Source organism: Amphibalanus amphitrite, unplaced genomic scaffold (genome assembly GCF_019059575.1).
Source record: "Amphibalanus amphitrite isolate SeventyFive unplaced genomic scaffold, NRLGWU_Aamphi_draft 000140F_arrow, whole genome shotgun sequence".
NCBI classification, from domain to species: domain Eukaryota; kingdom Metazoa; phylum Arthropoda; class Thecostraca; order Balanomorpha; family Balanidae; genus Amphibalanus; species Amphibalanus amphitrite.
The window spans coordinates 647,650-671,634 of NW_024881635.1; the positions used below are offsets into that span (position 1 = coordinate 647,650).

A 23,985-nucleotide genomic window follows, 5' to 3' on the forward strand; every position below is an offset into this window, starting at 1 on the left:
GTCTTTGAAAAAAACAATTTGTGCCAAAATGATCAAAATTCAATTTCCAAATGCATGGCGTTTAAAAAAATTATATCTAGTGTGACCGATTTTCTTTAATTTCTTTGCAACTAAAACTGTCTCAAATAGCCCCACCCTATGGGGCTATTTGAAACAGGCTTTAACATAAAAATAACCTTAATCATTATTACTAGCTGAACCAAAATGCACCTATATGAAAGAGCTCACAGAGAACTACATTTTTGCAATTTACATGCTATAAGAAATATGAACCGTCTTAAAGGGAGAGGCCAAAAACTGTAAAATCCGTTTCAAATAGCCCCACTTTACGGTACTTTTTGTTCGGGTCAGGCCAACTTTGGGTGTTGACCTCAGGTCAAGGTCAGGTCAGCACCCCCAGGTCACGAAGTTGGTCGAAAGAGGTCATGTCGCATATCATTCGATTAGGCAGGTCTTCCTGAGTCCATTGGTGGCTTTCCCGACTCGCTAGCTGAATTTGACCAAGAGTTATTGACAAAAAACTAATATGACCTTGATGACGTCATAAATGACGTCACGCAAGGTCAACATTGCAAAAATGACGCATCTAACCTTGCAAGGAGTGCATCAAATCACGATTCTGTGTGCTTGAGATAGTTGGAGATCGTTCCCGGTGCCAGAATAGCAGTTTTCATTTTTCCCCATTGACTTATAATGGTGAGGTCACGAAAATGACCTGACCTCATATGACTTTAAGGAAAAATCCGAGATATACAAAGTTGCGACTCATAATGGATACTAGATCCTGCAAGTTTCATTTCCCTGTGACATCTCCTCTGGCAGTGAGGGCGTTGCGAAGTTGCGACATCTGAAGACCGTGCAGAGGTCCACTTATGACGTCATAGGTCAGTGACCTGACCTGACCCAAAAATGCGATTGGTGTCAAAAGATCCGGCTTGAATCGAAGGTCAGGTATGCCAAGTTTCAGCTCTCTATCGCCAACGTGTTCGGAGCTATCGCGAAAAAAACCTATGGGGGGGGCGGCACCCGCCCCCCCCCCTCGGCCGGCGAGGGTTAAGAATCAGTTATGATAATATGATAGTCATGAGATGTAAACTCATTAGACTTTTGGAGAAGGTTGAATATTTACAAATCTAGCGAACCTGAGTTACATACGAACTTTAATTAAAAGCATTACGACCTACGCCGAAGCATGCCACGCTGCCGCACGCACCGCCAGAATAGGCTCACTACCAATAACAGCATCAGCAGCGCGGTGTCAAGAACACATCGCAGACCCGTCTCTGCCGGCCACTGATCGCGAACCCATCTCTCCCAGCCACTGATCGCAGTTAATACCTGTCTCTCCCAGCCACTGATCGCAGACCCGTCGCTGCCAGCCACTGATCGCAGTTCTCAGTCACAGTCTCAGTCCGTCAGTACCAGGAGCTCTGCCCGGCCACCCATGACTAGTGCCACCGTTCAGATACGTCAGTCAGTCAGTCAGTCAGTCAGTCAGTCAGTCAGTCAGTCACTCACTCACTCAGTCAGTTATTCGATCACAAAATCACCCAGTCATTGTCGCTCCAACGCCGTAAGTCGATGCCACCTTCCAGGGAGTAGGGACGTCAGTCAGTCAAGTCAGTCAGTCAGTCAGTCAGTCAGTCAGTCAGTCAGTCAGTCAGTCAGTCAGTCAGTCATAGGCTCACTCACTCATTCAATTATTCAATCACAAAATCACTCAGTCACTGTCACAGTGTCACTCCACTGCGGTCAGTCAGGGTCACCGTCCAGTGTCCAGTAGACTCCAAGATATCACTAATTCACCGTGCCCCGACAGCCAATATACCAGCATGTCAGCCTCAGGGCTCAGGCAGCCCCCTGAGGTCAGCCATATGTCACGTGGATGGACAGGAAGTAAATGGAACATTCAACTCCTGCGTGCAAAAATACGGATTTCAATAAAAACACGACATCGATACGGCCGAATCGATGCATCTAAGCGAACCAGGCATGTAGCGATGTAGTTGGCCTGTCAGCCTGACTATCGCGAGTGAATAGCCGTTTTCACGACGGCCATCTGGTTCACATTTGGTGCACATCTGGTACAGATTAGGTGCAGATCTGGTCAAATCAGGTTCAGTGTGTCTCTTAGCAGCTATCAGCTAGGGTTGCACTAATTGCTTACATGCCTGCTTTGTCATATTATCAGAGAGCATCGTCGTTTAAAACACTGAAATAAATTCATAAAATGAAGATATTTGCTGTAAAAGAAATTAGGTGCAGATTTGGTCAAATCAGGTGCATTCGCCGGATAGTCCGTCGTGAAAACGGCTAATATCAGGTAATCTGACGCGGAGCACATGGTGATAATCTGAGCTGCTCGTCGAACTACACCACCCCGGCGCAGTCGTGGGCGTGGGTGCAGGGAGGGGGCGTCGGCGACCGGAAAAGGCACCCAGATGCGTGCAGCGCGATCATTCAAGCCCGGTTCCCACTGGGCCCGTCAGAGCGGGACCATGGCCCGTCGCTGCTCAGACAGATCGGTTCAGTTGGGGTGGGAAGGTGGGGGAGGGGAGTCAGAGGGGTGGGAAAGTGGGAGTGGGGAGTCGGAGGGAGGGAGGGTGGGAAGGTGGGCGTGAGGCGTTCGGGGATGGTGCAGGTCTCAGATGCTGCATTGGATGCTCGTGACATGAGTTTCGCCATTCGGAATCTCCAATTCATGACGTCGGTGACGATCGTTCTAATTTGTAGATTGTAGAAAGCTGTGCAGACACATGACAAGCTTAAAAACTGAGAATAAACAATCAAAGGGGACCCAGATGCCTACGCCAAGGTTATCCGGGGAGATTTCGGACATATGCTCGGACTATTTGCAACGATGTGCCCCAGGTATAATGAAAACATAGCTTGTGTTAAAATAGTGTCCAATATAGGTAATTTCAAATAATTTAATGGGCTACAAATGCTTATAAATAATTTGCTTTTTCAGTGAAATTAAAGCCAGCTATTACAACTAACCTATATTCATTGAACGCAAGCAGTAGGTATGTATATCTTCAAAAGGAATTTCACAAAAAAAACGTTACAAAACACGTTTTGCGCAAATCGATTTTTAAGAATCTTAAAAGTAGCAACTAATTTATTTTGGGTGGTAGAGCTTCAGATTCTGCTCAGTGCCCAATGTCTTGAAATGCGTTTACTGATATTCTAAAACGAAAACTCCCTGGACATTTATGAAGAAAATAACCGTGGAAGCTCGCTGCGGATACGATTCGTCCTTTTCTCGGCACCGCTCGCATTTCACTGAGAGAGCGGGCTAAACCATTTTGCAGTATAATGGCGAAGTCCACGCCGGCCCGCTAACGCTCAGGCCAACCATCCCATTTCAATGCATGATGCGCAGGCCGGAAGGCTGAAAGCGGGCACCGTGCGGCACGCGCTGCATTATACAGAAGCTTAGGTCGAAGCTCAGCCGGCAGGTTAAGCGTTTAGGTGCTGGGGCAAAGAGCAAACGATTAAACTGATACGCATATCAGCTAAATCCCTCTTTTCGTAGCGTTTATTCGACGTTCACATTCGGGACCTAGGCACTTGCTGCTTCATCCGCTGTTTTCAAAGTCATATTCTTATTTCTATTTACTTTATATACCGTAACAAATTTAGTGACTTTTAAGACAACTCGTCTGATTTTAAAGTCTTGATTTTTAATTATTTAAGGCTCGAACATATGGGTATCATAAGCAAAAGACTATACACAATGCACATAAGGAGCAAAAGCACATTACATTTTCTCAGCTGGATTCACGAAACCTGGCACAACCGTAGAAAGCCAAGACAGACCTAATCCAACAACGCCGAACAACTGCTGCGGGAATTGTTGACCAGTGGGACGGGCCCCGGGGCGGTCAACAACTCTGATTAGGTACCCCCCCCCCCCCCCCGGACGAGACGGCACGGAACGTCCTGCTCTAGTTGATCACCGCGGACCGGGTCCAGACACGTCCCACACTTGTGGCAACTTCGGCAAAGTTTGGAATTTATGTCACGAAAAACAACACGCATCAAGGACTTCTTACAGGCCACTGCATTCTCATTTGTGCTCCCTGCAGCTTCTGATGAAGTTGGCCGCTGTGTTTTTATTATGTTATATTGAGGAACAATAAAATATCGGCCAAATAGGGAATGAATGTGAAGGCCAGAACGGAAGCTTCATCATGAATATAATTTTTAGCTTAAGCTTCACGTGCAACAGTTCATCTCATTTTGGGCCTCCGATGTCCAAACTATACAGGCTAGCTCATCATGTGCTTGCCGGCACAGCATAACTTCAGGCGTCCCTCACTAGTGTCATCTAGGAACGGACATTAGACGAATATGAAGCAGCAGCTCGCCAGGTATTGCATGGGGCTTTACACGGACTTAAGAACAAAAAATATGTGCATGAGTATAACATATTACGTGGATTAGTAAGTTAAGACAATCAAATAAAAATTATCTGTCCTATTAATCAGTAGCTTTTCCGCTGCAAGGTTAACAACAGAGGATTTTTTGTACGACTGCTAGTTGTATGGATTACTTTAAATGTATAAACAATAAGTAGTATGCAATATGCTTGAGGGATGTGGATTACAAATAGATGACTGATTTCAATTAGTGGAACATATAGCGACTCTCCGTTTGATTATAAATACCACATTGGCATAGTAGTGAGTCAGAGCTGACCACCAAAACTCGATTTAGTTTCGCAGAATATCACAAATGCAACCAATGAATATCTAATATACCTACGTGCCACACACATAAGCACTAATATCGCCGCCTTTCCCGCACACGCAGGCATAATTACGCCATCACTTAATAATCCTCTAACCGACATTTCACGTCTCTTGTCAATAATCAATCAACGCACACACAAAGCACACACTCATCAGTGTGCCATAGTTGGTGACAGGGCTGGATGAATCTCTCCCGGAGCCATCTGGTCCAATCCACTTCCCACTTGACGACAGCTGTATTCCTATGCCAGCGCCACTGTTCTCCCCGAACGGATAACACTGGGTGAAGATGGTGGCGGTGGTGGCGGTGGCGAGACCATTATTTTGGAGCTGGTAATTGAGCATTACCGAGTGTCTGTCGGATAGACCGACGCACCGCGGAGTAACGTACTATTCTCAGATTCATCCAGACACGGTGGGATGGTAACGCGCCTCAGACTCGCACCAGACCCGGCGAGATGGCAATACGCCGCTATACGACACCACGGGACCTAGATATTGAAGTAGGGTGATCGGTGGAACAACATCAGTAAAGAAGTCCCAGTAAAGCAATATCGACCGTCGAACTAAAACGACCTATGACAATTATCGATGATATTTAAACCCGCGAGTTGCTGGGGGGGGGGGCGTTAAACGCCCTCACTTTTTTCGCCGGGCCATAGCATAAAAACGGCGCGCCGCAGGCGCGCCAAATTTTGGGTACGTGTAGGGAATTGATTGAAGTTTATTGTGACAAAGTTTAAAAAAATCGGTCAGAAAATTTTTGAGATATCGAGGTTTTAGTGACGTCATGATTTCTGAGTTTTCGACCAAAAACGGCATATGTTCAAAAAATCATATAAAATCACAGAATAGACATACAGACATGCCGTAAACGCCATTAGACTGCAAATACCATGATCAATCAAATGGTTATCTTCGATTATTGATTATGGTTCCGCATCTTCCATAATCTTGAACTGAATCTTGGCAATTTTTCGTGACTACTTCACGACCATGATACATGCATTTCTTAAATTGAACTTTTTGAGCCAAACACGTACACATATGATAAAATGAATGTCACCATCGTGTTCTACGCCCCAAATTACCTATAAAACATGTGTCACAGGCTGCGGATATCAGTTTTGATTTTCGGGGATATGTGCCTACCCGGTTGACCTGACCTTGACCCTGACCTATGCTTGACTGACCCCTACATGGAGGTGACACTCTTGTAGGCCTTATATGATGGATTGTGCACCGTTTTGACAGAGTTTATGACGAGAGGCGCCCATTGCGAAGTCCTTAAGTCCATGCTACTGAAAGCCCGATTTCAGGTGTTTGACCTGACCTTGACCCGACCTGTGACCTCAAAATTCAACTTTAAAGTACTCATCTGAAGCATCTCGTCGCGCTCTTTCATTTGCCGCCTCGTGCGTTTCGCTGCGCCTATTGGTTCTCGAGTTATCGGCTGGGGGCGTTTAACGCCCCCCCCCCGAGCAAACCGTGGGTGGCGAAATACCCCAGGAACTGCCGGGTTAAAATAAGAATAGGTTTTCTGGCTCATTCGGTAAAATATGTCGGTCGTTTTTGTTGTTCACCGAAACGTTTAACAACAACAATCATCATTCTTTAACGACCTTGAATATGTTCGTAAATGAAATAGAATTAACCCTAGAACGCCTAGGGGGGGGGTTGTATCAACCCCCCCCCCCTGAGGTTTTTTCGAAGTGCACGCTAAACGGCTTGTCGTAGCGGGCTGAAATTTTCAATACCCTCTGGGGCAACCTTTGCGCATCTTTTGCCGAAAAAAATTGATCGGGTCATGTCAGGTCACGGAGTTATGACGTCATAAGAGGTACAGCCTCCGGCCGGATTTTCACAAACTGAGTGCCAACGCCCGAGGTTTCCTGCCGGTGGTACGGACATCGGTCGATGGATCGTGATGAAACTTCCCATGCATGTTGGGGCAAGTATTGGCTATCATATGGTATAAGAAATTTGACCGGGTCAGGTCAGGTCACGGAGCTATGACGTCACAAGAGGAACAGCGTCCGGTACTATTTTTGAAAAGCGCCCGAACCACTATTTTGCTAATTCTTGTCACCTCAATGGGAATATGCAGCAATATTAGCTTCTATAGGGAGCAAATGGACCTCCCAAATCCAAAAATACAATCAGATTTCAAAAATTTGAATTTTGATTTTTCGAATTTCTGCCGCCGACTGTGACCTTGCCGACTTCCGGCGCTCCCAACGCGCCATTTTTAGAGCTAGGGAAACGAAATACATACCAAACGATAGAGAATTGATCAAGGAACACGATAGTGAAGGTTTCAAGTCGATATCTCCCACCGTTTTGCCGCAATCGCCGCCTAAAGTTGAAAAAGTCTATTTTTTCCGAAAATTTGACCTTTGACCGGTCAAAAGTAGGTCAAATGTTGACCTAGGACCAAAAAATATACCACCAATCGCGAGATCTCGTTGAGAGCAATCCGTTGGTTTTTTCCGCTAAGCTCTACGACCTTCCGTTTCGAAACGCCAGGGGGGGGGGTCGTAACAACCCCCCCCCCCCTGGTCGTTCGTGTTATGAGAAATGGCCTGGTCGTGCGAGGGTTAAAGCGGCCCTATACAGATTGAGACGCCATATACGACGCTATAGGTCACGCAACCCGACGGGATCGAGGGAACAAAGGAGAGCTCGCCATTGCCATCTGCCAAGATATGTGAATTCCAGGGCATCACTACGCTTGTCTCCTTCCAAAAGATGAGGACTTGAAGGAACGATGACGAGAATTCCTGTTAGATGCTCCAAAGAGGAACGATTCTTTGTCAGGAGACACGCAATCATATCACGTACATGGTATAAAAGGCCTCACGGCTCACGCATACATCACCATAAAAACTCCTTTCGTATGGTAATACAGCGAAGCGCCATCCTAATGCGCCAGCCTAATGCGATGTCAGCTCTTCATCATCATAACAACTTAGGCGGATACCGACCGGCCGTAAACACACTTTTAGTATGCAACTATAGGCGCTGGCAGAAGGCTGTGACGACGGTGGTTGATGTATTTGAAACAAAAAAATGAGCACACCTACTTCAATAAGCAGGTCCCGTCTAGCGTATATTTTCACGTACACAGCACACATTACTTTACAGCAAATATAATGCACTACTGTCCAGGCGTGATTGTCATGTTCCATTGGTCAAATGATTATTTTCCTTTTCCTTCGGGCGACACTGAGGTAAAGGTTATTACACGTATGCTGTTAGAATAATCTTCATAAGAAACGTCCGTTTCACTTAGTTTAACAAAATAGAAAATACCACTGCAGTAATAAAAAATGCTTTTCTATAATATAGTAGGCATGACATTGCCCGTCGTACCTTGTACCTGTATAGCCTAAAGAATGGAAGCATGGGATGGAATGATAAGGACGAAGAAATTATCTGAGACCACATCCCTGATAGACCATTACATTGCACGTGTAATGAATGCAAAGTGCAAACCAACGAAGGTAAACGTAGTGATTCGTGGACAGGGCAGTCACCTCAAAGAACAGAAGCCCAACAATTTACAACAAATCTCCTCACATGTAACGTATGTGTCAGCACAGCAGTCAGCCTTGCGGTCACATTCATGGTGATGTAACCAAAATAGAAAAACAACAAGCCAACAGCAGACATCAACGAGAAACAAACGATGAAACATCAAAACAGCAAAAAAGCATTGCTCAATTCATAACTCTAAAAGTTCAAAGCATTCTAACTTATTCGAGCTTATTGGAGTGGATTTGGAAGAACGATGTCAGGTACCCATGATTCAGCTTCTCGATTACTGCCACGAAAAGTTGTCGTGATAGTCGGTGTAGAATTATTAGCTAGCACAGGTATTTGTTTTCATTAACTGCTCTGTTACCCACTAACGTCACCCGACGCTATTTTCTCCCACCATCGCCGTTTCACTGTTTTTACGGCTCCCGGGGCACGCAAGTTGGGTCGTTATTTAGCCATCAGCGGTCGAGTGCCGGATTAGTTTCCACCATCGCGCCGAGTGAGAGCTCATTCTGCAGCCGACTCCGGCATCTTTCTGCAGGCTACCCGCTATCTATCGGCACGTGCCACCTGCCACTTTCAGCGTCATCGGATTATCTGCCGGTGGGAGTTTTTGTAAGGAAGGTGGTCGATACAGGTAAGAGCGCGGGCGCGGGTCGGAGATGAGTTGGGCGGTGATGGGACCGCGCTGGAGGGGCGGCGACGGGCGAACGATGGGCCGGCGGGAGTTGGAAACTGGCAGCGAAGGGCAGGCGCGTGTGAGAGGCACTAATCCGTTTTGGGTGTGCGCCGTGCGGCCTGGCGTGTTCGGTGCAGTTCCGTATCTCCTGTGTTACTATTGGCTGTCTCGCCCATATGTGCCACCGTTGATCAATATCGCTCCACTGTAGGATCAACTGTGTCTCCAGTGGGTCTAATGCATCCGCTGTGGGTCCGATTACTCGACTGCGGGCTGATGCGCGGCACAAAAACGGCGACTGTGGCTGCAGCTGTCGCCGACCAGAGCGGACACTCACAGAGGCAGGCCATCAGCAGCCGGCAAAAACCACCAGCCTGGGTCGGACCGGCCGGCGAAATACACCCTACCGACCGGCGAAATACACCGGCCTAGGTGGGGCCGAGCGGCGAAATACACCAGTCTGAGTCGGAGCGAGCGGCGAAATACACCAGTCCGACCGGCGAACTACACCCTACCGACCGGCGAAATACACCAGCCCGACCGGCGAAATACACCGGACCGAGCAGCGAAATACACCAGCCCGACCGGCGAACTACACCCTACCGACCGGCGAAATACACCAGCCCGACCGGCGAAATACACCGGCCCGACCAGCGAAATACACCGGACTGAGCAGCGAAATACACCAGCCCGACCGGCGAAATACACCGGACCGAGCAGCGAAATACACCAGCCCGACCGGCGAAATACACCGGACCGAGCAGCGAAATACACCGGCCCGACCGGCGAAATACACCGGACCGAGCAGCGAAATACACCGGCCTGGGACGGACCGATCGGCGAAATACACCAGCACGGACCGGACCAACCGGCGAGATACTCCAGCATGGACCAGGCCGACCTGCGAAATACACCGGCCTGGGTCGGACCGACCGGCGAAACCCACCGAACCCGGCTGCGGCAAAAGTTGCCGGCCAGGAGAGCGACTATAGCAGGCAAGACTCGCTGACCTAGACCAAGGTCCGACCGACAAAACTGGCCGGTCGGGCTGCGACCGAGCGACCGCGGCCGCCACTGCACCGGCAAAACACAACAGAAAGGCACCAACTCTTCACCGCCGAGCGATATTGGTCCTCGCAACCAAGTTCTGAACTATGTGCCATGTGGGCTCTCGGACGTGCCACATAAAATCCAAATACCGCTATCGATACTTTATGGAACAATACAATTGTGCTCGATGGAGTCGACGAATAAATCGAAACCGAGCGAAGAAAGTTTTCCTCTGAAGCGTGATGAATAGAGACATGAGGGCATAGTTTCAAATATAAGTCAAAATAAAGTATCTGCTGAAGATTCCATAAATAGAACAATATGCGACTTCAAAGCAAAAATAATCAACTACGAGTATCAGTATAGCTGCTGAACAAAATGCCGTGTTCAAACCGGTTACCAGACCAGGTTTTTGTTCAACGCACAGTCGCCCTATCCCGAGATGCCGCCGTTTCTATGTCTGTTGATGTAGCACTGGGGATTAATGGAGACCCGGATCCCATTAAGATAATGACAACTGGCGAACGTTTTTCATTCAGAAAATCATTTAGAACGCAGGCAGCTTCTCGGCTTTTATGTGTCATCACTCTTTGGTCCAGGCTTCCTTTCAGCCGCCAGACATTTAGTGACCGTGATAATTCATTATGTTATTCGGCGCAGCATGTTTCTTCATTGGGCCTTTGTGGACCACCAGCACCAGCACCATAAGCATCAATGATTCAATTCAATAATCACTTCATCACAACCTGCAGTCGGCGATAGGCTACTATGTACTTACCTCATCATCGACTCCACAGTCCACAGGGTCATCATCACCAGCATTCATAAACAGCATCACTACGACCATCCTCACCAACCCCGCTCAGTGCTCAGCCCTTCTAGACAGGCAGCAAAATCCCGCCATCTCAGCTCACGCCTCACCGGGAGAAACCCATCCAGCTCCCCAGACCCGCGACTCACCCGGTGATGAGCCATCGCTGCGGAGTCAGCGTCTCCGCCGTCTTCTCGGCGTCGTCCCAGTAGCCGAGGAAGTTGCAGTAGCCGCGCGCGCAGAGCACCCCCGGCTGGCCGACGGGCGCCGTCAGACCCTGGCCGTCCACCACCTTCAGCTCGGTGTGCGCCAGCGGGTAGCCGACGGTGCCGCAGCGGTGCTCCAGGTCGTCCGACGGAAACCCCAGCGTCAGCAGCGGGCTGCACTCCGTCAGACCATACCCCACCTGCGAACGGGGGGATCGGGTACACTGCTCTGTACAAAGGGGTACAACTCCGGGGGGTCGCTGACGGGGCAGGAGCGGTACTAGAAGAGCTCCCGCCCCATGCAATTTATGATAGATGTAAAAGGAAGCTGCACTTCAAAGGGGCCATATCAATCAGCCCATATCGCTTTTATCCACTCATATCGTGACACTTATTGTCCGGTCTGAGCACTTATGCTTCTATCGGCGCATGCTGCTTTATGGTACGAGCTGCGCCACATGTTACATAGATAACAAAATTAATATAGCGATTGGTACCAACTACCACTGGCATTAATGTGAGTCGCCTCCACATATAGTAGACCGACCTTCACTTTATATGACAAAATCATTGTTGGCTCATTATGGAACAAGCATTGCGACGTAAACTGATTGGTAGCTGCCAAACAAGCATTTTAATGCATTAAACAATGCATGAAGTTAATAAAAATACGAAAACTCTGTTTTGCAGGATGTAATTTTGCATTTGTACATTGCTCAATGCTCATATTGAGTTGCGAGCATTTTTACATAAGCATTTCCAAACATAAGCATTTCTATTGGACTTTTACCTGGTATTAAACCGGTGATCTACACAGCTTTTGTATATTTACACTGGTCTCAAAGCTAAACGTAAATTGGCTCTTAAACCTAGCTACAATGGTTATTATTCTCTCGAGGTGCCGAGATGCATTGTTGCTGCGTCTCGAGGTCAGAAGCTCGTCCCCGGTCCGGAAACTTCTTCTCCAAAGCACAGCTCCAGCTGCGGCGGCGTCACAACACCGGCCTCACAAAGCGACGGGCCGACTCAGAACGCCGGACACGCGTGAGTTATCAAAGTGTCGTCTGAACTGACGTTCCTATTAAGTCGCCGAGCACCGCGGCGGCGGCGGCGGCAGAAATTGTTTCGGCGCCGCGCCGCGTCTCTCCAGAGTAAACCCTGCCGGGTCCGCGTCACTGGCCGCAGAGGCTGACACGCCGCCCCGGCCCGGAGCTCGGAAAGCTGACAGCTTTGCGCTCGGCCTGTGCCCGCGGGGGCAATATTTGGCAGTGTTATTTGTGTCACATGTCGCAAATGTCTGCTGCAGAGCGGCCAGACATTGATTTCGTGACGAGCGGCGGGCGGCGCGACGGCGGCGGACCGGACCCGTTTTACACGGGGCGGCCCCGCGGCAAACGACCGCCTGTTGCTGCCGCATTTCCACCGTCAGCCCACATGATAAATGACCCGCTCCCAGATGTGATTCGAAGGAACGGAAGTGCGACGCCTCGGCTCGACCCTAAACTAAGCGGACACATGAAAAATGTGTCAGCTCTTGCGGACATTTAACATTTGCTATAACTATGCTTTGGTAACGTTTTTAGCTAGGCAAGTTATGTCCGAACATTATTAAATGATGTCTTAGTAATTGTAAAAAACTTGCATATTTTTACGCATAAGTCGAGTAACTTATTCAACTTATTAACATAAAACATAACTCATAATTTAATTCGACTTATTTAACCGTTACAATTCAAAGCTTAACTACATTGGTCTTCTTTGATCTCTACGTCATGTTTGCTTTCGGTGAAAGGTGTGACTGTGTCATGATACGAACCATTCGTGAAAAGACGACTAAGTCGCTCTTGTGATTTGAAAATATTGCGCACAAGGGAAAAGCATAATAGTTAAATCCCTCAAGACATGACATTTTGTCATGCTGTGTGTTAAATATCACGACAAATAACAGCAATCATTTGACTGATCTATTTTCGGCAGACTCTGCAGATATCCTAACGATCAATTGACCTGTTCTGAAAGACCTCGGGAGCGGTACGTCAATCACTGGACATTGGACCTCGCCATGCCTGCGTTGTTTCTGGGAAGCCAAGCGCGTCCGGACGGCATTGGCAGCGCTAAGTCCGGCCGAAAAGACGAGGTGGCAGCGCTAGTCCGGCCGAAAAGGCGAGGAGTGAGCGTGTTTCTTTGAGACACACTTTCGTAAGCGCCTACTGTACTTATCTATTGTGCTTTGTTCGAGTCCAAAACACTGGCATCTGACGGCGGCAGCTGCTCAATGTCACGACTCATGCGAAGTGATAGTGCAGTTGCAATTATACCTCAGCTCCGAGCCCACCTCGTGACTGCAGCTGGAGCGTGAGAAGTCGCGCGACTGGTGCCGACCGGCGCGTCCTCCGGGGCTCTCAGCCGCGGCCCATATCCGATTTATGATGTCCACGCAAGCGTGAACTTACTTGCAGGCCTTAGCGGCTGGCACTCAGCGTTCGTTTCCAGATGATTGCGTTTGAAGAAAACAGTGCTTGGTTGAATACGAGATCTCGTTTGGAGGCTGCCGAGCTCGGAAAGCAGCGGCCCACCGCCCGCGCTCGATGCCGGACTAACGATAATGCATATAGTCGATAAATTGCCACTCAAACTGATGACAGATCAGAACTGTCACAAACGAACAAAGTCAAAGGAACAAAGCTACGGACAATCGCCACCCATTCATCGGCCCAGCCTAGTTTGGGTTCTGCAAAGGACTGCATAATCCCCACAAAACAAGACTGCTACAATATGCATCGTGCCCCGTTCACGGGTCACACTTTCATTATGCCGCGGATTAAACTCTGAGACCATCAATCATCTATATTGCATCTTTACAGAGCACATAATGCATAACCAGTAAGCACACTTTGTTATCAAAGCAGTCAAGTCGCCACAGCTACTGTCCGGTCGGCCGGCGTTTTGTGCAGCTCTCCCGCGGAGCAGAGGCGGCCGAGACCCGTCTCCCCGCCCCCGCCCCACCGCCGGCTCCTCTCTAATAGCGCTGATCACGCGAGCGCGACCCGTCCCTCGGATGCGGTCGATACAGAGCTTGCAGTGCGTGCCGTGAAACGGTGGGCCGGGACGGCGCGGTGAGAGCGGTTGGAGATGGAAGGGAGAAGAGCAGCCTGGCGCCGACCCGGCGTCTCGCCCGTAAAGACCGGGCCACAAACTCGCTCTGCCGTGCGTGAAATGCCGGGAGTTGGCAGAAGCGGAGACGGACAAACAAACGACTCAGGGTGGGTGCAGCACCGCCCGCACCAGGCCGGTTCAGAGCGGCGGAAGAGACTACACGCCGCCAAGATTCAGTCATGTTTAGATCCGGTACTAATCGTTCGAGAGAGAAACGCCCGAGCAAGCCCACAACAAAGCCACAATCTTCCATCGTGGCCACGGAGATCCCATCCAGCGCCTGGCTCTCGGAGATCCAATATACCAGCTGTGTGGACCATTGCACGCGTCTTCCGCGTTTCGGGAGGTCGCGATTGCTAGTCTCGGCACGCGGCATCGCAGCGATCTGCTGAGGAACGGCTATTGCAACGGACACTTCGCCAGTGGAGCGGAATGGTCGCACAAATTCACAGCCCCATTCCGACCGGAGGACCGCTAGTCGCATGCAAAAATAGATATCCGGCTTGGCGCTTGCTAAAAAAAATCAACGCCGTGACTGGTCTGAAAGCCAAAGCTTTGGAAATGCTCAAATGGAGGGTATGGAGGGAGATGGACCTCCTTGAGTAAAACCACCAGCACGCCGCGGAGTATCAGCAGCTTTCCTGGGTCATCAGCAGCTAGCGTGCCACCGTCGCTGAGACGTTATTTTGCCGGCTCCACCGCCGACTCCGCCCGATTGCTTCCTGCATTCTGCAGCAGTCTATCGCGCTGGGCATCACGGGGCCACATACGAGTCCAATCGCACTCACCAACAAGGCGCAAGCAACATCAAAGAGACATCAAACAAAGCCCTCGGGTCGGGATCTGAAGCAATTGTGAGTCGGCTTCAACAGAGTGGCCGGGGGCTGTGTTCAGAATGCTTTAAGGAGAAGTTTGCTTGCCAATTCAGTTTCATTCAGCACGCTTGGTGAACTTCAAATAAGAACCTTTGATTGTTACCTTCGATGCTGCTTTTATTCGTATTACTCAGCATTATTTGTGATGAAAAGAGCAAGTTTGATGCGGTTGCTCCCATGGGCGGCGCCACCGGGGGGGACGGGGGGGACAGGTCCCCCGCTATCGAAAGTTAGGGGGGTACAGTACCCCCCTATCGGCGAGGCCCGTTCAATAGTTGATAATAATGCATTGTAAAGTTATCCGTCGCATTTAATGCATCGTTGGTTAATCAAGGCAGGTTCTGAATAAAGATTGCTGTTGGGATGTATCGCAGGGGGTCCTGGCCATCTGCAAAAGGTATGGAGCTGTGATGCCTATAAGGTGATCGGCAGGGCCTTGGGGATCGTGCCCCCCCCCCTTTTTGGGGCGCCAGGCAGGGTTATTACCTCCCCACCCCACTGCCAGACCCCATTGCCGACAAAACCAAGTTAACTTAAATTCCATAGATTTCCGTTACTATATGGATATTTTCCATTCCTAATTAGTCAAATTCAAGCATGGCAGTTCTACCACAGGAACCATTTGAAATCTATGCCATTTAACCCCAGCACTTGTGGGGAGAAGTGTTCGGATAGATCACAGGCAGGACCAAAAAAGCACGCAGTAGCCCAAGACCTTATAATTGGGTAGCATCGGCTCCCTCTCGTCAAGGGGTTCGATAGCACTCGTTTTTTTTTTCTGCAAAACTAAGTTCGGTCGGCGGCCGAACGGCTGGGGGTCTAATCGAGCCCCCCCCCCTCCCCTTCTTACGTCAGCTGCTGTGAAAATGCCATTACCAGCTGTTGAAACATGGCAGTTGCTTTTGCATGAGTGCACGAAAGTGTTTTAGGTACCTACGTGATACGTGAAAGGTTCTACATGGAAACTGAGATACACCAGCTTATCAAATTGTGCTCACTGTGGTGCGCTCGGTTTTACCTTGACTAGTCTTTGAATTCTGGGGTGAAACAGACCAGTCAAGAAACCTGTTCCATAAGGAGAGCCACTAATGCTAAAGAGATGAGGGATGAGGTTTCCAGAGACCTTCATTACCTCCCAAAGGGGGTGCCCCGCCATTTGCCAATCCCCATGCTGTGTTGTTACGATTGGAGGGTGAATATGAGAACGATGCAGGTCGTGCCAGCTCGATCATGACGAACACAATGGTGCCGACATCACAGCTCTACTGCCATTTTTGACGAAGTTAATCAACAAGGACCGGAATCCTACCCTGGGGCATTTCACCTGCAGAGGCCGCCGGACCTGAGACCCTTTCACTCATTTTTTTTTTCAACGGTGCATGCGGCATGCGCTCGTTTTTCTCGCGAAGCTCTTGGTAAGTAAAATCCATCAGAAAGTGTGATCAAATAACGGCTGGTGACCTTCCATGACCTAGCATGACCTTTTGAGTGACCACCAATGACATGACCACTGACGGCTAGCCATTAGCTGCACCCTGCCCGTTGCATATGGATCAGGTGGTGATGTCATGATTCTGAAATTATATTGCAGTTTTGGCGCACTTGTCAGAGCAGAAGACATTCCCACTTTTCCTCCATGACTATAGACGTATGATGGTGAAGCCATGAAGCTGACCAGACGTAAGATCGAAAATTTGAAAGTACGAAACGTAAGAATAGTTGGCACTGCTACTCGACACTGACCGACCGGTCGCGAACTTCCCGCCTCCGGATTTCCAGCCGGACACCTAATCCACTCGGCCACGCGGCCAGTATCCCTAAGCAATTCGCAGCTTGTAGGAAACCAGCTTTGAGTTGGCAAGACTGCAAATTTTGATTTAGAGGCAAGGATGCTTGAAAAGGTGATCGATCTTAGGTGTCCTAGGATAAGTTTGGAAACGGGATGCACCATTCGATGTGTTTTGGGCTTTGCCAAGTTTCGCGGCGTTACGTGTCTCGTTTTTTTTTTTTTTGCATACACGATAAGTATCTACTTTTGGGATTTTCGGACAGCTACAGTCCCCGTCCCCCCCCCCCCTATCGAAAACCCGTGGCGCCGCCCCTGGTTGCTCCGTTGGTTAGTAAACATTAACGCATTGATGTTTTATATAAACACGTACATAAGAGGCCGCTAGACGCTAACCAGCAAGAAGTTTTAACGTTTTATGTCGATATAGTCACAGAGTCGTCATCATAAGGTCGATCATAGCGTCAAGCTATCTGCATACTGTCGGGAAATACCTACTTTATTGCAGAAACTTGCAACGACTGAATAAACTTGTGTAAGTTTGCTGTTTTTCTCTGATGAAGACAAGTGTTTTATTCTATAATGTGAACATTTTCCGTATGGACAGTTCAACTTACGAGCTAAACAGAGACCTTAGAACGTCGAACGGAACGCAAAGCGTACAGATTACGCAGCCGGCGTAGCGGCTTTCAGTTTTACAAACCACAATCAACGAACGATTTCGGTGCTTCAGTCCGTCTCCGCAGGTTTGGATTCGAACTCCATTTAGATTATTTGAGTTTGCAGTCGTCTTGCATTTCCAATTGATCCTCTGAGTGCCAGCGGCCCAGCCCACAGCCAAATCCAATCGGCCATCCATCAGTCGGCCAACCAGACACACAAAACTCACAGCCAGCAGGGATTCAACGGAACGTCCTTGGGCCCACCATCTCGCGCCAGAACGCCGTTTTTTAGCTCCAACGGTAAACTGTTCGCTTCTCAAGCTTGCATCAATGTAGAGCCAGCTCAGCTCATGATTGGTCACACAGACTATCACGCACATATCAGACTCAAGTCAACGGTCTGACACATGGCCAGACATTCCAATTATTTGCACACAAACCAGGGCATCTCACTGAGCACGGTGGCAGGATAATAGCCGTTTTCACGACCGCCATCTGGTACACGTTTGGTGCACATCTGGTGCAGATTGGGTGCAGATTTGGTCAAATCAGGTTCAGTGTGTCTCTCAGTAGCTCTCAGCTAGGGCTGCTCTAATTGTTTATAGGCCTGCTTTGTCATATTATCAGAGAGCATCATCGCTTAAAACACTGAAATTAATTCATAACATGAATATATTTGCTGTAAAAGAGATTAGGTGCAGATTTGGTCAAATTAGGTGCATTCGCCGGATAGCCCGCCGTGAAAACGGCTATTGTCTACTCACCACCGCGTCCCGCATGTTGAGGTCGTTGATCATGGCCTGCATCAGGTGGAAGGGCACCGGCGCTCCGGCGACGACGCCCGAGTGTACCGAGCTGAGGTCGTGCCGCTTCTGCTTGGCGATGTTGACCATGTCGACGAACATGGTGGGGGTGCCGTACAGGTGCGTACATCTGCAGGCGAGGACGGACACATCACACACGGTCAGAGGGGTGATGGCCCGGAAAGGGGTAAAGTTGGGATGTGTAGCATAAGGTAGAAACGACGGGAAAGTGGCTGGTTTACAGCCTTGTGTCAACAACTATCCTTTCTCGAGCACCTTCGACACGGATACCATCGGCATACTCGACGACGACGACACTCGACTTGCACCTTCCGCATAATCGTTCGCTAATGTTTCCATCCAATTACTTGTCACATAATTTATATTCATGAAGGATTAGCTGCCCATTAAGTTAAACAAAATACAGCCGGTATAACTACACACGTCAAAACTCCTAACAACTCAAGGACTTACGATCCCCGAGTCACGGTGCGTCGAATCCCGAAGAGCCCCAACACTCACCGTTCGTCTTCGGTGGCCTTGAGCGAGGCCTCGGCGTCGAAGGTCTGCGACGGGAAGACCATGGCGTTTCCGTGCAGGGGCGCCAGCACCGAGCCGATGACGCAGCCGAAGCAGTGGTAGAGCGGCACGGACATGCAGATGCGCGCGCCGCCGACGTCGCAGCCCAGCCGCGCCGCCACCTGCTGCGTGTTGTTGACCACGTTGTGGTGCGACAGGGTGGCGCCCTTCGGCAGGCCGGTGGTGCCCTGAGGGCATGACAATTCCACACTTTTTCGGCAAGTGACCCTGTCTGCGTACGCGCATGCAGAAAAGAATTATATTCTGCATCTTTCGACCACACGAGGTAGATCGACGCCACCTCCCTCGCACTGGGTGACCGCAGTGATCACGGATGAATGATAACAGCGATCTCATGATATGTTTACGCATAACAAAGAGGACTGAAAAGAGTAAGCTAGGTACACTTTCACGAATTGAGTGTAGGAAAGGAGACAGAACCTATAATTATGTACATGTTCGGCAGCGGTTCGGACAGTTTGATCGAGCCTCGAACCTTACAAGTAGTTTAAAGTTATAAACAAATCGTGTTTACAGGATGTATAACATTCGATTAAGAATCCGCCTTCGTTTAAGTCAAGAATAAAGTGTTGAGTAGCTTTGAACTTAAAAGAGAGCCGAATTTGGGACGAGCTTGCGGCAGTTAAAAAATCAATTTAGAACTTCAATCACCCAGACTTTATGTGAAGGATGGCAATGCACTGCCATCTGCCAACGTGAGCGAGAAACATTCTCGCGTCGGCGCAAGGAATTCAGCTGGAGACCGTGCCCGAAATAAAACTCAAAAGCCTCATCAGGGAACGGAAAGGTCAAGGGGCTGACCACTTCGCTCTGAGTTTGAGCCACTCGAGGCCGGCTCTGTGCCGGACGGATGCAGCCTCGGCTACTAGAAAATGGCCCGAGTCCGCTCAGCCACTGGTGCAGTTGAGGGATCAGGAGAGAACACGAGCCCGCCATCAACCCCTTGTTTTCAATAGTAGGGTAGAGTGGGGCAAAGCGCCCAGGGCGGGTCAAACGCCCACCCCTCTTTTTTATGAAGTGCTCGACTTTTCGAAGAATTCTCGATAGCCATTTTCAAGAACGAGCAGGAATCTACTTTTGCCCCCTTTTTCGGTTCTACAAGTGGGTTGTTCTGGACGTAAGATAAAGATTAGTTTATTTCCGACAATTTTTAGATATTACATGTTTTCATACTACTAAAACTTTGTCTGACAGAGATTAAAGTAGGCAATGAAATTTAGCTACGCAGAACCTGCGGATTTAAGCTACGTTTTGAGCATTTACTGGTTTGCAACACAATCGTCACACGCTTAATTTTGGTGGACTTCGTTTTGAATGTGCTGTTGGGGTAATACGCCCACTTTGGTGTGGGGCAAAACGCCCATCATGGGCGTTTTACCCCTAATGGGAGTTATACAGTACGGGTATTTGCGAACATTTTTGGCTGAAAGTGAGTGTCGGGATACGTTTCTAATGCTCAGGATTCCTATGAAATATGCAATATACTGCAGTTAGTATCGCCTGGAACAATTTATTCGCACGAACTAATCCCCGCTCTTTAAGGCGGTGACAGCCCGTTGACTGAATGAGGAGTGGGGTGGTAACAACAGTGTTCAAGATGTGTTTGGTGGTGTAATCTATCGATTTAAAGTCAAACGAAATGAGAATGGATAAATACTGCATTCTTTTGTCAGAGTACCGAGCGTGTAATGAAACGTTCAGGACTGGGCGTTATGCCCCACTCATATGGGCGTTATGCCCCATGGGTGGGGCAAAACGCCCGATTTGTAGTCCTCTCAATTCGGATGGCATATCTCAAAAACCATGCATGCCACTTGTTTCTGATGTGTTATTCGAAGAAAGCCAAGGTAATGAGCTACCAGATCAGCTACCTAGTTGTCTTTCAAATTTGTAAGATAAAGAGATACTGGGGCTGGAAAGTTAGGGTGGGCGCTTTGCCCCACTCTACCCTACCTACACTACACTCGCTTCTACGCATTTACCGCGTAGGTAGATTGCCGCGCAAAAAAATCAAATTTTTGTCGGCTGCCAATTATCGAAATGTAGGTACGGCTACGACGGGGTCTACAAAAGCAGCAACCCGCAAAGCTGCATCATGCATCCAGAAATCATGCGTCTTGAAAACAACTTATTTCATGCAAATCAGACATTGTAGGTAAGTACTATAAGTGGGTATCAGTGGATCTATGCACAATGCACATGTAGTTAAAGGGACCCTCCCACCTTCAAAAAAGGTAATGAATTGGCATAAAAGTGGTGTCGCATGGCTCAGACTTCAGAGTGAGCAAAATGAATATCTATCAAATTTCATTCCAAAATATTAACCAGTTTTTGAGATATTAGACACAGGGGTGAATTTCCCCAAAATGATTGTGGGTGCCCAGCCGTAGGGGCGCCAGGCCGCTTAAGGGACGTAGGGGCGCCAGACGGTTACGAGGGTGCCGTGAGACTAGGACAAGGGCGCCATTCTCCCAGAAGGGCGTCAGGTGATTAAAATGCTATATGATCCAGGGGCGCAGAGATCCCAGAAGGGCGCCGAACAGTCAAGGGATGCAAAGAAGAGGTGGCAAAAGATGAAAATGTTGGGAACCAGACTCGAACCAGACCCGGCTGGACATTTCTGGAACCAGTCGGACCCGGTCTTAGTTGGAATCGGAACCAGTTGGACCCGTTCCCCAAAAGTCAATTAATACAAACTACTGGTAGGTATCATTAGTTGCATAATGTAAAACAGCCTATTTCCCACTGGGAATACTCATGAGCTATCTGTGTGCAAAGAAACATTCACTTCATTCACTTCATATTTTGCAATAATGTGTAGTGTGCAAGATGTATAGCTTATGGTAGGACCCGGTTGGACCCGTCAGAAAATTTCCAGGAACCGGTCTGGACCCATATTGGTCCAGACTGGTTCTTTGGACCGGGTCCTCGGGTCCACATTTTGCCACCTCTAAATTGCAAAGTGAGCACAGACATAAGAGCGCGAGATGGTCAGGAGAGCGCCGTCAGACAATGAGAAGGGCGCAGTGCTGTCAAGAGGGCGTCATTCTCCAAGAAGGGCGCCAGGTGATTAAAAATGCTATATGATCCAGGGGCGCAGAGAGGTCAGAAGGGCGCCGAAAGTCAGTAATGCTAAGTTGGTGGGGACGTAGGGGCGCCAGACGGTTACGAGGGCGCCGTGAGACCATGAAAAACGGCGCCATTCTCCTAGAAAGGCGCCGAGTGATTGAAAACGCCATGTGGTCCAGGGGCGCTGAGAGGTCAAAAGGGCGCCGAACAGTCGAGGGATGCACGGTGGACAGAGACATAAGGGCGCGAGACTTTCAGAAGGGTGCCGTTAGACCATGAGACGGGCGCAGTGCTGTCAAAAGGGCGCAATTCTTCCAGAAGGGTGCTGAGTGATTAAAAACGTTATATTATCCAGGAACGCGAGACGGTCAGGAGGACGCCGTTAGAGCATGCAAATTGCGAAGGGCAACGTGCCCTCGAAAGGGCGCTTGTAAAAGATTCAAAAGAAGGCTTGTGGGTGCATTTCCATCATCGTTGGGGCATGTTTGAGGATTGTGGGTGCATCTGCCCCCACAAAGAGATATAAAATTACATCCCTGATTAGACAATTACTTTTGTTTATTTTTCGAAGCCTACGCTGTTCCTATACGACGTCATTTGGAAGCAATAATTTGGTATATTAAAGGTGCGGCAGACGTTGCGCGCAAACAGCATATACCACCTCTGCTTCACAAAGATGTTAGTGTAAGATTTTAAAATCGCTGGATCTGCGTTGACGTCACAAATTCAGAGCGGGCATTCAAATGCATTAGCCCGTCTGAATCCAAAGTGCTGCAACTTTGAAATTAAATATATCCGAATTAAAGCCTTTCGCGACGTTGTGAGTGCCCAAACCGGTAAGTGCAAGCCATTAGCCAGGGACCCCAATTACGCTATCTAAACTGAAAACTAATGTTAAGGTGGGATGCTCACTTTAAGTGTAGGTGAGCATCTCCATTCTACATAGAGCTAAAAGCGCTGTAAAAGAACTGTAAAAGCACTGTTTTTCTTACCAGATGAAAGCAGATTTACACTTTAAGCTTTAGGCGTAAAAGGATTATGCGCTCAGCTCAGGTGAAAATGAGCAGTGCAGCCGGATACTCTGCAACATTGGCTGATGGGGAACCAAAGCCCTTTATCGGCAGACTCCATCCGTGCTTTGGTCTACGGTCGCGATATTAATCATCCTGGGACGGCGAGCACCAAACACAGCCAGCGGAGGACAAACACAGTGAAATGAAGGCGAAAAGCCGACTGCGTTTCAGCAGAGTGAGCGCGGAGCAAACACGCCCTGAACAGAGCCCACACACGCTCAGCGGTCGGGCTGATTTGTAGACCAAACCTCTGAGAGTGAAAGACAGCATAGGACGTTGGTCAGACCAGTTTATTTCAGGTCCAATCAGCTCACGACGGGTCAAGTCATGCCCACGTGTCTCAGGTCACTCACGGATGTGAACTGAATGCTGCAGTGGTCGTCGCAGTTGACCTGCGCCTGGCGTCGCTGTAGCTCCCCCGACAAGGACTCCATGCCGGAGTCAAGCAGGTCGTCGAAGCGCAGCACGCCCCTGATCGGCCCCGAGGGCGGAGAGGGGAGCGGCGGGTCAGACAGCGCCACCGGCGACCGTAGGAACAGACTGTAGTACGAGCAACGGCGGGTAGGAGAGTGAGGCCACGGAGGAATTTCTCAATGCCTATAGGCCTACAACTTAGTAGAGACATAAAGCTGAATGCGATTTAAGCACACGGAATGCACAGTCACACTAAAGGACGTGTCACTTACAAATAAATAGCGTTCGTCAAGATGGCAGATGGTTGATCCTCAACGAAGAGGAACAAGATTCCAAATTTCGACAAAGGCTTACATACAAGTTTATTCTTATAAGAGCAACAGGACTTTGAAAAGGTCGCGACCGTCAAGGGAAGGCCGCATGCTGTCAGATGGCATATGCCAGTATCATACTAGCCTTATCAGTCTCCCAGCTGTCTCTCAGTCTCCCCAGCTGCCTCTCAGT

At 49.0% G+C, this 23,985-nt stretch overlaps 1 protein-coding gene across 3 annotated transcripts in view; it reads right to left on the reverse strand.

Moving 5' to 3' along the window:
- The window catches only part of LOC122382488 (medium-chain acyl-CoA ligase ACSF2, mitochondrial-like), a 76,826-nt gene that overhangs the window by 35,314 nt on the left and 17,527 nt on the right, over window positions 1–23,985 (reverse strand). For all 3 annotated transcript variants that reach the window (XM_043367876.1, XM_043367878.1, XM_043367877.1), the window contains 4 exons: window positions 23,421–23,538; window positions 18,848–19,092; window positions 18,287–18,455; window positions 10,987–11,243 (listed from right to left, as the gene is read on the reverse strand). In XM_043367876.1, coding sequence (XP_043223811.1) covers window positions 10,987–11,243; window positions 18,287–18,455; window positions 18,848–19,092; window positions 23,421–23,538 — 789 coding nt within the window. The remainder of the gene's footprint in view (window positions 1–10,986; window positions 11,244–18,286; window positions 18,456–18,847; window positions 19,093–23,420; window positions 23,539–23,985) is intronic.